This window comes from Sinocyclocheilus anshuiensis, unplaced genomic scaffold, assembly GCF_001515605.1.
Source record: "Sinocyclocheilus anshuiensis isolate Anshui unplaced genomic scaffold, SAMN03320099.WGS_v1.1 scaffold1039, whole genome shotgun sequence".
In the NCBI taxonomy this organism is placed as follows: Eukaryota; Metazoa; Chordata; class Actinopteri; order Cypriniformes; family Cyprinidae; genus Sinocyclocheilus; species Sinocyclocheilus anshuiensis.
The window spans coordinates 355,186-369,415 of record NW_015547675.1 but is presented as its reverse complement, the minus strand read 5'-3'; the positions used below and the strand labels follow the sequence as shown (position 1 = coordinate 369,415).

The 14,230-nt window shown below is 35.3% G+C and overlaps 1 protein-coding gene across 1 annotated transcript in view; it reads right to left on the bottom strand.

Moving 5' to 3' along the window:
- Nucleotides 1-14,230, bottom strand: part of ube2o (ubiquitin conjugating enzyme E2 O) — a 62,137-nt gene that overhangs the window by 32,155 nt on the left and 15,752 nt on the right. The window contains exons 2-3 of the mRNA XM_016505481.1: nt 502-561; nt 118-228 (exon numbers count right to left, since the gene is read on the bottom strand). Coding sequence (XP_016360967.1) covers nt 118-228; nt 502-561 — 171 coding nt within the window. The remainder of the gene's footprint in view (nt 1-117; nt 229-501; nt 562-14,230) is intronic.

Below are 14,230 nucleotides of genomic sequence, written 5' to 3'. Positions count from 1 at the left end.
ATATATATATATATATACACACACACACACACACACACACACACACACACACACACACAGAGTACATAATCCAACCACAATATATGTCAAGCTGAAATGTCTCCCAGAGAAACTCACCCAGACATGCTGCAGGTCTTTGCTATTTACAGGATATAGAGCACAGTTGGTCCCTACAAGTTTCACTGCACATTCGGTGTTTATGTTAGTCACAATGCCACACTGTTTATCCTGTGGATTCAGAGAACAAATAATTAACCACAGATTTAAGCTTCTTGATACTGTCATCAAAAAGATTAGTGTCTGCAAAAACATTTTAAGAATTCTATGCTACAATCCTTCCTACATACCAGGCCTTTTTAGTAGTTTCTATTCATTTTTAATTACTAAGCTTCATTTAGCAGTTTCACTCAAGTAGCGTCTAATTCTTTGAGGGAGTTTTTTTTCTCTATTACCCTGTACATTATTTTGTCTTTAAGTACAAGTAACAAAAAAACAACTTACATTTGAACTCATTCTCCGGACAAAGTCTCTAGGCACAATGGATCGATCTTCAAGTTTCAGCTTCAAGATCAAGATAGGAATTATAAGGAATTAGCAGAGAGAGAGAGAGAGAGGGAGAGAGAGAGAGGATGTATGAGCAGGTTATAACAGCTGTTGCTTATGCCTTAGGAAGTCAAACAGCTTGAATTTTTTTTTTTTTATTTCCATTTGATTCTTTACTTGTTAATCAGGATTTCTACAGAAACTGTCAAATGAAATACCAGGGCTTTCAAGGACATTAAGCACTTCTTTTTTTCATGGACTGCAGTCAGAAATTTAATTTAACCAAAATTCTTCATTATTTGACAAAAAAAAGAAAGAAAAAGGAATTAAATAAATTTAAATATTCTAATAAAACAAAATGGTACAAATAAATAGCACAAAATGCAAAGTAGGCAATGACTGGCAACTTTAAATATGGGAACAATTTAAGCATTTAAGAGCATGCTCAACAACATCATAAACTTCCTATACTGTTCTTATTCCAAAATGTTATAACTGAAGTTAAAAGAAGCAGCATTTTATTTGTAAAATCATTGTAAAGCATAATATTATTTGTAAAGCACTGTAACTAAAGTAATTATTACATTGCAATCAAAATAAACTAAAATGTCTGCATGTTAATCATGGCAATTTTTTAGCAACTTCAGTGCAGGTTACACAATCAGTCATTTTTAAGATGTTTTACGATATTTTATTTATAAATATATAATTACGATAGTACATTTACCATATTATGCATTATGTTAGATGCACAATAGTCATGCATGACACAAAGAACAAACAAAATGCATGAAGCTTGTTTATTTAACAAAAAATAAATTAGCGCACAAAACACAAATCCGCAGTCAGTCTGATTGACTGAATTGAGTTTTCTTTCGCCGCATACTGCACTTTTAATAACTATTTTTGTTACAATCAACCATGTGATGCTTTTTATTTTGTCATTCATCCTGTTTCTTAATTGCTCTAATGTGTTAATAACTTTAAACAGTACTGTCCACTGAAAGCTGTGCCTGATATAAATGAAATCTCTGTCGATTTGACACTTATATCACCCAGCCATATAAAACAATAATCACTTTTGCTTACTTCATTTCGCTTATGTCCAGCGGTCGTCTATCTAAGACATCGTTAACTGCATGTGTTTGATTCCACAGACAAGTCCATATGTCACAGAAGTTTGCTTCTACTGAGATAGCAACAGTAGAATTTCTTTTGTCATCTGTTGTCATCCGAATTTTATTATAAAGGACTACATAACATTTTACCACCACTCTGGTGTAATGCATTAGGAAATTGCTTTGCCGGTCCATGGCAGTTATGTGAGACTCCGGTGAGAAAGTTTCATTTTCGCTGTTTCACACACACCACTCACTTGTATCATGTAGGCTATCTGTATCTTGAAAATAATGCATTTTATCTTTATTAAAATGACGGATAATTCAGTTAGTAATTATAATTTAGTTTTTTGTGAGACCTTAATTTTTGTGATTATTTTGTGGTGAAATGGCGAATTATGCAGGATCGCAAAAAATGTGACTTTTTATTTTTCGTTGGATTCAGCAATCGCGGAATCGTGAAAACTGGAGGGACTGCATAGTTACACCAGTAGGTGGTGACTAGGGACTGTTTTCATTAGCAAGTTCATTTAATAACGCTGATCCATTCTTGAACAAAACAAGGTTGTAAACAAGGAAATTATTTTACCTTTGAACAACACCTTATAAGGTTCAACCGGCAAACAAAGTGTGCTGGAGTAACACTGAATCTAATGCTTTATCAAGCCAGATTTTTTTATAGGTTTAAAGGGGGGCGAGACCAAAAAAGTTTGAGAACCACTGCTGTAAAGGGTGCACAGCATAAGTGGAAGTCAATAGCCATGAGGGGGTGTGAACATTCTTTCTCGCAGGTGAACTGTGATCATACCTACATGAAGGGGCATATAACAGCACGTGTGGAATAATAAATGTGAAGTAGGGTTGAGTCGGACCAGTCGTTGTAGCAAAGCTGATAGGAAGCGGCGAATGCGACACTGCATGAGTGACATATCCAGCTACTATGACAATTCACAAAAATGCTGGTCATTTTCTAACACAACAAAAGGGACAAGCGGGCTCCATCGGGAGGGGCCTGTCGCTGACGAAAATCACAGGTAGTTCAGGTGGAAGTGAGGCACGCAAATACTGATTCAGTATGAGCTCATCCCCAGACTCTATTGCCTCCAGCTGCTGCTTCCTTCTCCACAGCTCTTGGGCGCCGGAGCGTGGAAGTGATTCAGCGTCCAGCTCACTGTCAAAGATGACTGCGGAGGCAAAGGGCTCATCATCTGACACTCATCACGTTGCAGTAAGGATAGCCAGGTAAAGCAGCGGTTCCCAATCCTCGTCCTAGAGCACCCCCACCACTGCAGACTTTTGATATCTCTTTTATCTAACATATATTTGAGATCTAGGAGTAGGCTCATTTGAGATGTGCCTCCACTCGCCTTAAAAGTAGACAAGAGTAGACAGTTGCAGTGAGGGGAGGAGTGAAAACAGGTCAGACAGTTCTGACTTCTTGTAGGGATCAGACACTTACAGGATCAAAGGTGGATATTGTGTGGTTCACACTTACATACTTTGTTGTTAATAAATTGAATGTAACTCAAATTTTGTTACTTTTATATGAAAATAAATACGGTGTACAACACACCCAAAGTACCAGTTATTTATTTCTACCCACAATGTGTTTTCTATCCTTTTTTGAACCCTTTAAGCCCGCACGAAAAATTCATAATCAAATACTAAACAACCCCTGAATGGAATAACACAAAATATTTTAAATTAATGTAATTATTTTGATCAACTCTTAACGAGCGCGGAACAGCCACTCTAAACCGGAGTGTACCGCAGGCGGGACGCCCCCGCTCCGCGAAAATATTACTAATCATATTTTTCAAACCACTGCCTTGATCAACAAAAATGGATATAATTTGAAAGCTTAGAGTCTGAGCTTTACAATGCATGTAGCCGCTTACTCCAAATTAGTGGCGAGTTATTTGCTGATAAATGACAAAAAATTCATAATTTACTGAATCTGTTTTTTGTGCCATTTACTCTATGTCAAAAACATACAGCTCAGTCATGTGTCATATATAATTTGAAAGGTCTCATTCTCATAAGAATTTATAACACACATAAAACTGCACAGGTGGCATGTAGCGTAGCAAAAAAAATCTAAGGTAGCTGTCATGTAGCGTTTTCGTTCCGAACTTCATGAAACATGCATATATCATAGAAACTGGCACGTCATTATTTGCAGAAAATTCTCCCAATTAAAAAGAGCCCAAACTCACCATAATCAACCATAATCCATCGTTCAGATCTAAAGATATCACTCATAGAGCTATAACACATAAAACAGAATTAGGACATGTAGCTTAGCAAAAAAAAATCAGAGGTTGCAGTCCTGTGCCGTTTTAGCTCAGAACTTCACGAAACATGCATAGATCTTGAAAAACCACACAATTATTTTCAGAAAATTCTCCCGATTAAAAAGAGCCCAAATTTACCATAATCCGTCGATCAGATCAAAAGATTTCGTTCATAGAGCTGTAACACATGAAACCAGACAGGCACTTGAGGTGCAGCAGAATAACTGTACTCTCACTTTGCACTTTTATTTGTAACTTCATGAAACATGCATAGATCATGGAAAATTGCACGTAATTTTTTTCAGAAAATTCTCCCGATTAAAAGGAGCTCAAACTCATCATAATTTGTTCATTAGATCTAAAGACTAATCGAGTTATAACACATAAAACCCCAAATGCGCACATGCATGGTGTAACTTTCTCATGGTTTTTTACGCTTGTCATTTCATGAAACATGCTCCGATCGTGGAAAATGGCATATCATTATTTACAGCAGATTCTCACGATTGAAATGAGTCCAAAATCAAAACAATCCATTGCGTCTTTCGTGTGTAAATAATACCTAAACCCATGAATTGAAGAAATCAGTTGGAGAGCTGCATTGAACACTTGGCAAGCAGAATGTAAAACCTAGAATATTTCTGTGTATTTTATCTTTTATATAACTTTTTTTTTTTTTTAATAATTAGGTATCATTTTCAGGTCCCTGTTTGTTAGCTTAGAAAGCTTTGAAATTCAGCTTTTGAATGCATCCAACTAGGGGTCGACCGATATGTGTTTTTCAGGGCCGATGCCGATACCGATCATTACAGATCAAGTAGACTGATAACCGATATTTTGAACCAATATATATGTCTGGTGTAAAAATGAAAATTAATGTCAAAATTAAGAATAACAAGGGCTCTGACAAAAACTGCCTTTCCTGGTGTTGGTTGAGTGTAGTACTCCCACACTGCACTTCTTACTCTTGTCTTCCTCTGTGCATCCATCTACAATAAGGGTAATATAAAGAGAGAGTTAAAAGTGGGGCCACTGTATGCTTCATGATTAAGCCTATGAATACTGTACTACAGCTAAACAGCTTGAGGAAATGTAAGTATTTGGCTTCAATAATTTACATGTTAGAAATGTATGTGTAATAGCACATTCTTTTCTGATGACTAAAACATAACCTACAATAGTAGAGGTGACTATTCAATTCATCATCTAATGCACATCAATGGATTAACTTAAAAAATTTATATAATAAGTGTAAATAATTTAATTGTCTTCATAGCTATATTGTAGAAGTTGTTAAGAAGACTGCAACTATTTTCATGAAACTATAACACTAATAGCCTTTTATAGGCACACTTAGTTCAATAGCCTATTGAAATGTCTTGGCCTATGTGACACTAGAAATTTCAGTTAGTTTTAATTTACAGTACAGTGCAAATGAAGGCACAAATCAGTTTAATTTATCTTTTAATCCAATGAGAGTTAAACACAATTTTTTGGCAAAGGGTTTACTATTAAAATTAAAACATGGAAGAAATAGCGTATTGTATATTCTTTTAAACAAAAGTTGTAATAATTTTTGTAGTATTATTATGCATATCATACTGCACCACAGTAATATATTTCTGATAATTTCTTTAAGCTAACCCGAACTTATATTTTGACGGATTGCCATGAGGAACTTTTAAGTTTCTGTAGCCTATGTAAGTGTTTCCCATACATTGATTTATTTGTGGCGCCCACCACAATATCAAAACTGACTGCCACAAATAGATTTTATTTAGAAAAAATTTTTTGTGCCATGTACTCTAATATGTCAGAAACATCATACAGCTCAGATGTGTCATGTGTCATGTCATTTGAAAGGTCTCATCGAGTAGAATAAAACAAGTATAATTGTTTGGGGCTTTGACTAAACTTGAGTGAGGCATTACTTCAAATTCAAAACAACAATTTCAAAATTGTAAAGGGCTAAGAGAAAGGCTACCTTGGTTCCAAATGCTGTTACTTTTGATTACTTCATGATATCACCACACAATTTAATTCACATACAGCACATATGTTGGGGAACATCACCAAAAAATAATTGGAAAATATTTTTCATGAGATATTGAATGTCAAATAAGAATAATATGAAAAATTTCCCTTGACCACACAAATTTTTCTTACATGTTATCACCTATTTCTCAACATGAGAATATTCAAATGCAAAGATTTTATTCCCCTAAAAATATAGAAAGATTTCTATCAAACAATACCTACCTTTTGACTCTCCTTGCTACAGTCTTTGAGTTATGAGTCATTATTTTGGTGCATGTCACTCAGAAAAAAACATCAACTTCAGTGAGGCAAAAATGCCCTCAGGGCTTAAAGGGTTAAGTTGATAAAGACATATTTTATGTAAATTTAGAAATATGACAACCACCACATATCCCACACAACGATTGCACTCAGTGTTTGGGAATATTCACACATAATTTAAACATATAATAACATGATATCAGATATAAAAATCAAATATTTTAGAAGAGAACGCAACAACATGGTTGTTTGAACCAATGAGCATTAAGCTGTGTTGTCAGCAAGTCGTTTCCCATCATGCCTTTTGTCAGTGCAGTCGGGAAAGAGCAACTGTGCTTGACTGCATGGCTGACTCACTCTCGCGAGAGAAATGCATTTTGCGGTGATCACCATGATAGGTTCTCATTTCAAATAAGCCAAGTCTTTACTAATGTTGATAATGTTGTTACTAAAGTTGAATCACATGTGTTTGATTATGGAGACATCTAAAATGTGCAGCGCTGGGGGTGCTCCAGGACCAGGATTGGGAACCACTGGTTAAAAGAATACTATGACAAAGATAACGCTTTCCTCATTCAAACTGATTTTTTTTTCCATGAATATGTGATTGACCTGAATAATGAAAGCAGTATAATACACTTGGAAATATATGAGCAATATCACTCTCGTAGTCATGCAATATGTCTCTACATCAGACAAGCTGCAGTGTTGATTTTTTTGTTTTGTTTTTTAAAGCACAGGCACTGTTTTTCTTTTGACATATTGCATGTTCAGATATTCATACAACAAAATATTCTGGGGCCATTAAAATTTTGTGAAACTGAACAATGCTGGCAGTGACTGGCAACTTAAAAAAAATAAAAACGCTAGCGGAGAAAAAATGTTAATATTATTTGCAAATACTTCAAAACAATTACTTTCAAACTAGAATTAGACCTACAATTTCCTTTACTATTCAATTTCTTCACGTTTAATAAAAAATAAAAAAGTTTCTGCCAATGTTTAATAGATGGTTACGGCCTAGCATTAATTATAAGAGGAGTTTTGGCCAACATTTAGAAATCAAATCAATGAATTGAATTGACTGATCTAGCAATTATAAAGAGAACGATCTTTGATCACTTTCTGTATATAAAATAAACACAATATAGATAACACGGTTTCATGCTACTAACAGGAACAGTGTGAAGTTGATAGTTTAGTCACTGGCTTGAAAATTTTTTTTTTTTTCTATTTCTGTAAAACTGCGTTTTTGCAAAATTATGGCAGAATTTATTTTATAATTTATAAATTATTTACACAGTTCAGCCCTAGAAAACCTGCTATACTTTTCTTTCAGTCGTACTAATGGTAATTTGTTTAGTGGATATATTCATAAATGTACCATTCATTTATTTCATAACAGAGGGTAAATGGTTGCTTCACGACCAATATGAAAGTTCCGTGCAACTAGGTGGCTAAACGCGACCATTGTATGCAAATGACTTAAGCACCCTGTACGAACACTGGTTAATTCTTTCAGTTCACATGTGCCTTCTTTTTTTATATATAATAAAATATGTATAACTTTGAATAAGGAATGTAAAATATTGACAAAAATGTATCTCAATATTTTAGGGGTGTGCACAAATAGTTGAATATTCAATCTGTAATTATTATTCGAAAAATAAAAACACTATTCGAATTTTACTACCTGTCGACCTGAGTGAGCTGCACACAATCCGCCATGTTTATCTTCATGCTAGAGCATTACATGACATGGATTTTTTAACTATTTTATTATGTTCCTTGAGGTTTACTTATAACGTAAAAAAAAAAATTTGTACAAAAAATAAATAAATATGTGGAAAAATTATTATTTTCAACCCTCCTTCTGACCCTCTCTCTAAAACGACTTGTTTTAAGAGGTGGGTCCTTTAAAGGGTTAGTTCACCCAAAAAATTAAAATTATGTCATTAATTACTCACCCTCGTGTCGTTTCAAACCCGTAAGACCTTCGTTCATCTTCGGAACACAAATTAAAGGTGTCATATGATGCGATTTCAATTTTGACGCGTTTCAGAAAGGCGGGGCATAGAGGAGAAACAATAATGTACAGTATGTGGAAAATAATGTTTTTTGAACCTTAAACCGCATTTCATTTCATTACACCAAATACACAAAATAATGTTCTTTTTAGCAACATCATATGACCCCTTTAAGATATTTTTGATGGAATCTGAGAGCTGTCTGACCCTGCATGCAGGGTCAGACAGCTCTCAGATTCCATCAAAAATATCTTAATTTGTGTTCCGAAGATGAACGAAGGTCTTACGGGTTTGAAACGACATGAGGGTAAGTAATTAATGACAGAATTTTCATTTTTGGGTGAACTAACCCTTTAATAAGGATTGCCAGTAATCGGCCACTGTTATGATTGGCTAACAATCCCCTGAGGCTCTGACACGATCCGGGATGCCATTAAAAATAAACTATAGGCTACACTTGTTCCTTATGCTAGGAACCTTCTGATATCTGAACAAAGATGCGAACAAGTTGTTTAAACCAAATGCGTCAAAGCGAACATTCTCACACTCCATTAGTCCAATTGACGACAGACTCAAGCGTGTGGACTGTGTCAGAAATCGAACGCGCATCTGTATACTGTATCCAGTGTAGAAAATATAGCGGCAGTGACTGTCATTTCTATTTGCTTTTGATGCGACACTCGCATTCAGCGTTAGGTGACGGAACACCAGTGGGCGGGACCTATGGTCCCTTTGAGTCTGGTTCAGCAAAATGAACGAATCTTTTTCGAGTCATTTCGTTCATTTTAGCAAAATATAATTAAAATGTTACGTGTTACTTCCACATCTACTACTTACGCAAACGTTGATCAATTTGAACGAATCTTTAATGTGACTCGGGAAGAACGAGTCGTCTCGGGGAGTGATTCGTTCAGTCGCGCATGCGCAACATCCTATTAGTGATGGGAAGTTCGGATCATTTTACCGACTCGGACCTTTGAGTCGTTCAGCAAAATGAACGAATCTTTTTCGAGTCATTTCGTTCATTTTAGCAAAATATAATTAAAATGTTACGTGTTACTTCCACATCTACTACTTACGCAAACGTTGATCAAACTACAAACAATACAAACCTATAATGCTATAAGAAACAGAAAAGATTAATTCATTGTTTACCTGGGTCTTCAGTCTATGATTAGCTCACCTCACCTCTTATCTGACAAGTCTTCGGGTGTGAGTCATTCGTTCATCATGTGACAGCCCCATAAACTTAACCAATGCAGTCTGAGCCGGAAAGAAAATTGATTAGTTCATCATGATTTTTCAGCCATTTCAATTACAATCATCCTAAAATTGCTTTTATTACTCATTGTTGCATTTGGTCTGATGCTCCATGCCATGCTTAGCTCCTCAATTTGCCTCTGGAGTGCTTGGCCCCGTGATTGCTGCTTGCAGCTATATTTATTATTATTATTGTTGTTGTTGTTATTATTATTTCTGATGATTCAAGATAAATTATATAAATTATAATAATAATAAATTAAAAAATTATTATTATTATTATTTAATTATTTAGACCTGTTTTTTATCTGTTGAGGAATTAATCATTATATGTATATTTGGGTTTATAAAACTGGACCTGAACACCTGATAAAACAGTGCAGGTCAAATTTATTTTATTTTATTTGAATAAATCTGTTGAAATTAATTTTATTGTTATAATTAACTTAATAAATCTATCTATCCATCCATCCATCCATTTATTTTATTTGTTGGGGAATTCATTGTGTAAATTGTTAAATTTGAGTTTATAAAATTGAATCTAAATTTGTCAAAACTAATTTTATTTTATTTTATTTTACTAAAGCATCTCCAGATGGAAGGTTGTTGTTTTTTAATTTTTTAATTTTAATTATTTAGACTTTTTGTTAGTGAATTATTTTGACAATTTGTTGGTGAATTAATTATATTGTTAAAACTGTGTGTTAGTAAATTGATAGTCAGACCGGCAACTTTTGCTAAAATAGTGTCAATTTTGATGTCTTAAAATCAGATGAAAATGGGAACAGGGAAATGGTTCTGGTTACCAAGAATGCAAACAGACACGTCGCAATTCAAACTTTCTTGACAGCTAGTTAAGTAGGGTGGTTAAGGTAGCTATTTACAGATGTTTGAGTTATGTGAGTTATGTGGATTAGCCAAATGTAAAGTCCCCTTTTGATGTCATGGTGGAATGTCAAGTCCATGGACTTCATGGACTTGTGCGAGGGGTGCCTGCTGTACAGTGTCCCACTGGGTTAAATATATTTACATTTATTCCTTTATGAGCATTTCACATATTCAAACAGCCAAGATTTGGCTTAGGCAGAACGAATACCTCAGTCACCAGCAGGGCCGGAGTGGAACTCATTTTCAGCCCTGGAGTTTCAGGCCTTAGACCGACCCACTTATTTTTTTTTTAAATTTTACTGGCCTTTTCAGTGCCACCTTTGCGCTTTCTATTATCCATTTTTCATCTATTATTTTTTGCTCGCATATCTCCAACAACTGAGTTTTTTTATTTTTATTTGTATTTTTTTTGAGCAAGGTGCCGCTGTCAGGGGTTAGATGTCAAAAGATAATTACGTCATCATTAGGGTTGCCAATTAACTTCAGAAATGGAAAATAAGGGACAATTGTGATTCTTTATCTTTTATTCTAGTCTGCCTGCAGTTAAAAAGTTCTCAGAAATAATCACAATTGTTTTGCTTAACCTATTTATGTACAATTATTCTAAAAAGAATTTTAATGTCATACAAAAAATGTCATCGGCCTGAGTAAATCGTACCAATATAGAATTGTGACTTCACAAGTGTAGTAAGTTAGGACAGCCAGGGCCAGAGTGGGACTCATTTTCAGCCCTGGAGTTTCATGCCTTAGACTGGCCCACTTATTTTTGATTTATTTTATTTTTTTACTGGCCTTTTCAGTGCCGCCTTTGCGCTTTCTATTATCCATTTTTCATCTATTATTTTTTGCTCACATATCTCCAACAACTTAGGTTTTTTGTTTTTGAGCAAGGTGCTGCTGTCAAGGGAGTCAAAAGATAATTACGTCATCATTAGGGTTGCCAATTACCAAGTATTCTAAAAATAATTTTAATGTCATACAAAAAAATGTCATCGGCCTGAGTAAATTGTACCAATATAGAATTGTGACTTCACAAGTGTAGTAAGTTAGGAGGTGAAAATACTGTGAAATTACAAATTTGAAAACGTAACAACTGAAATTAAATTTGAAAGCGTAACAACTGAAGGTCTATGAAACGTCAGTCAATAAAGCATTTTAAACAATGGCATTTAAAGTTTTGAACTAAAATGTCATTGCAACCATATAGCCTTTGAATGAATGAAAATGCATATTTTTCAATTAAAGAAAACTTAGAGAGTGTGGGCTGCTTCTGGTGCTTGGATTTGTAGCCTACTTCAATAATGAGGTCCAAGAATATGCTAGAAGTAAAAAATGTTCTCTCTCTCTCTCTGTTTAACCGCATTACAATGAAAGACGTCTTCCCTCAGGTAATCTGAATGTTGGGCTCATGATCAATAAGTTGTTTGCATTCGCCCAAACTGAATCAAAACGCGGACGGTGAAGGGAACTGCCGTCAGCGCGAGACCCGCTCGCTGTGAAGCGGGAGCCGGCAGAGGATTCCGCTTGGTCTTAAAGCCTTCCTCAAACGGCTACTTCACAAATAAAACAATGATTTGCGAAAAAGAATGAATTAATTATCAATTGAGAATTTGTTATTGATATGGTCTGGTGAAAATAATAATATGGGCTGCGAGAAAATTATAAATAAAAAGAGTGGGTCTGCTATGAGTGCAGGCAGTCTAGGGACAGCATCACTGATCTATATATAATATCTATTATAGATCAGTGGACAGCATCCATATTTCAACCCCAGTGGCATGACATCACCGCAGATCGTCCCACCGGGAATCCTCCCGGTGCTCCCGATTATCCAATCCGGGCCTGGGTTAAGCTTATGGGTCTGTCACGTGATAAACGAACACTCGAAAAACCCGAAGACTCTGTACATGAGACTGAACTGAAGAAAGATACATTCTGGAGACACATGAGACTTATATTACACCCTGTAAAAAGGGGCATAATATGTGCCCTTAAAATATAGATTTATTCCTGTTAAAATTACAAAAGTGATTCAGTTGAGAGCAGCGAGAAATTCTCTCTTTTTGTTTGATTAACATTAACAACACAGACAGCACCAGGTTTATTAGCCTGCTGTCACTAAGACCAAATGTAAGGATCTAATATATTGATACACTTTGATATTGTTTACATTCACTTAAGACAGAAACAACTGTTTACACAAGGATACTTGCAAAGACAGCATTTTGACACACAAGTGTGTGTATTTGACCGTTCAAGCCCAACAAGGTGCCAAAAAGATCTCAGTTCAATACTCACATGCTGTGAGACAAGAAGCTTTATGTGTGTGCTTTTCAGGTGTGTTTATATGTCATAAAACTCTGGCAGAAACAATGCAAAAAGTAACAATCTGACCAAGTGTATATGTAATCCATGAACAAGATAAAACCTGTAAATACTGGGTTAAATACTAAATCTGGATCCAGGTCAGCTCGATCTGTTAAGTGGGGCATCCTTGAGATCCTGTTACTGATCCACTCTAATAAAGGCCAAATTTGACCAAATTCAACTCAAAAAGCAGACTGTTCAATTCCATTAGCTACATTTTCATATGTAACCAGTATGTACTAGAACCGAATCAGAACGCAGATTTCAGTGCCTCATTTCGGTGCCATGCCTGAGCAATCTATTGAAATTTTTGTCCTCTGGTTCTCCGAAATGGACGTAAGAAGCATCATCACAGGCACCGCACGTGAAAAAAAATTGCTTAAATTAAAATGCCTAAAGCTAAACTTCCCTTGTATTCACATTTCTAAAACTGTTGTCCAACAAAAGAGAACATTAACCTTTTTACTCCACAACACCAGTCAAATGCTTCCTTTTGATGTGGTTTCTTGTCACAGAATGAGGCAGAAAATATGTTCCATGGGCTACTTTAAAAAGAATACATCGATTAGCAATGGATAAATAAATATACTTAATTATTATGAAAATACCAGAGATGGCTTGAATAACACAGATAAACTATATTGTCGCAGTCGAGTGTTTATTGTCTTTTTTTTTTCATTCAAAACGTTTATATGTTCTGTTTACTCAGTTACAGCTATAATAGCTATGCCTTTGTCCTTATAAGGGATTTCCTGGAGGGTCATGAGTTCCGCTACTTCTGTGACTGGATATGTGGATTTTCTGTGCGAGTGCACCCTCTTGCATCCAGTGTGAATGAAACAGACATCATGTGTTTATAGTGCTAATGGCCAATCCATCATTTTTGGGGGAATTTTTATTTTTATTTTTATTTATTTTTTAAAGGGGTCCTATTATGCTTTTTCACTTTTTGAATTTTAGTCAGTGTGTAGTGTGTATGTTTGGGCATAAAAAGATCTTCAAACTTACGAATCTCAAAGTCCCACTCCAAAGGGAGATATTTCGTTTTTAAAAAATCCCTTTTCAAGAACTACAACGAACGGCTCGTTTGGACTACAGCGTTTGTTTTCCGGGTTTTGTGATATCACAAAGTGGCCCATTAGAATATCATTAAAATAATTCGTGCCAACTCAAATGGTTGGGGGGTGGGGAGGGGTGAGGTCGTGGTTAGAACGCTTGGTTGAGTGCATCAGACAAGATGACGACGATGAAGAAGTGCTGCTGTAGCCTCAAGTTTTCACAAGTTATTACACATGCACCTGAATAATTATGTATGTAAATATGCATGTTACAAGTATGAAAACGTTTTTATAATAAATTGCTGACAGTACAATACTGGACAAGACTACAGTGTTTCCCATACATTGAGTGCGGGTGTTTTTATATCACTGTATTT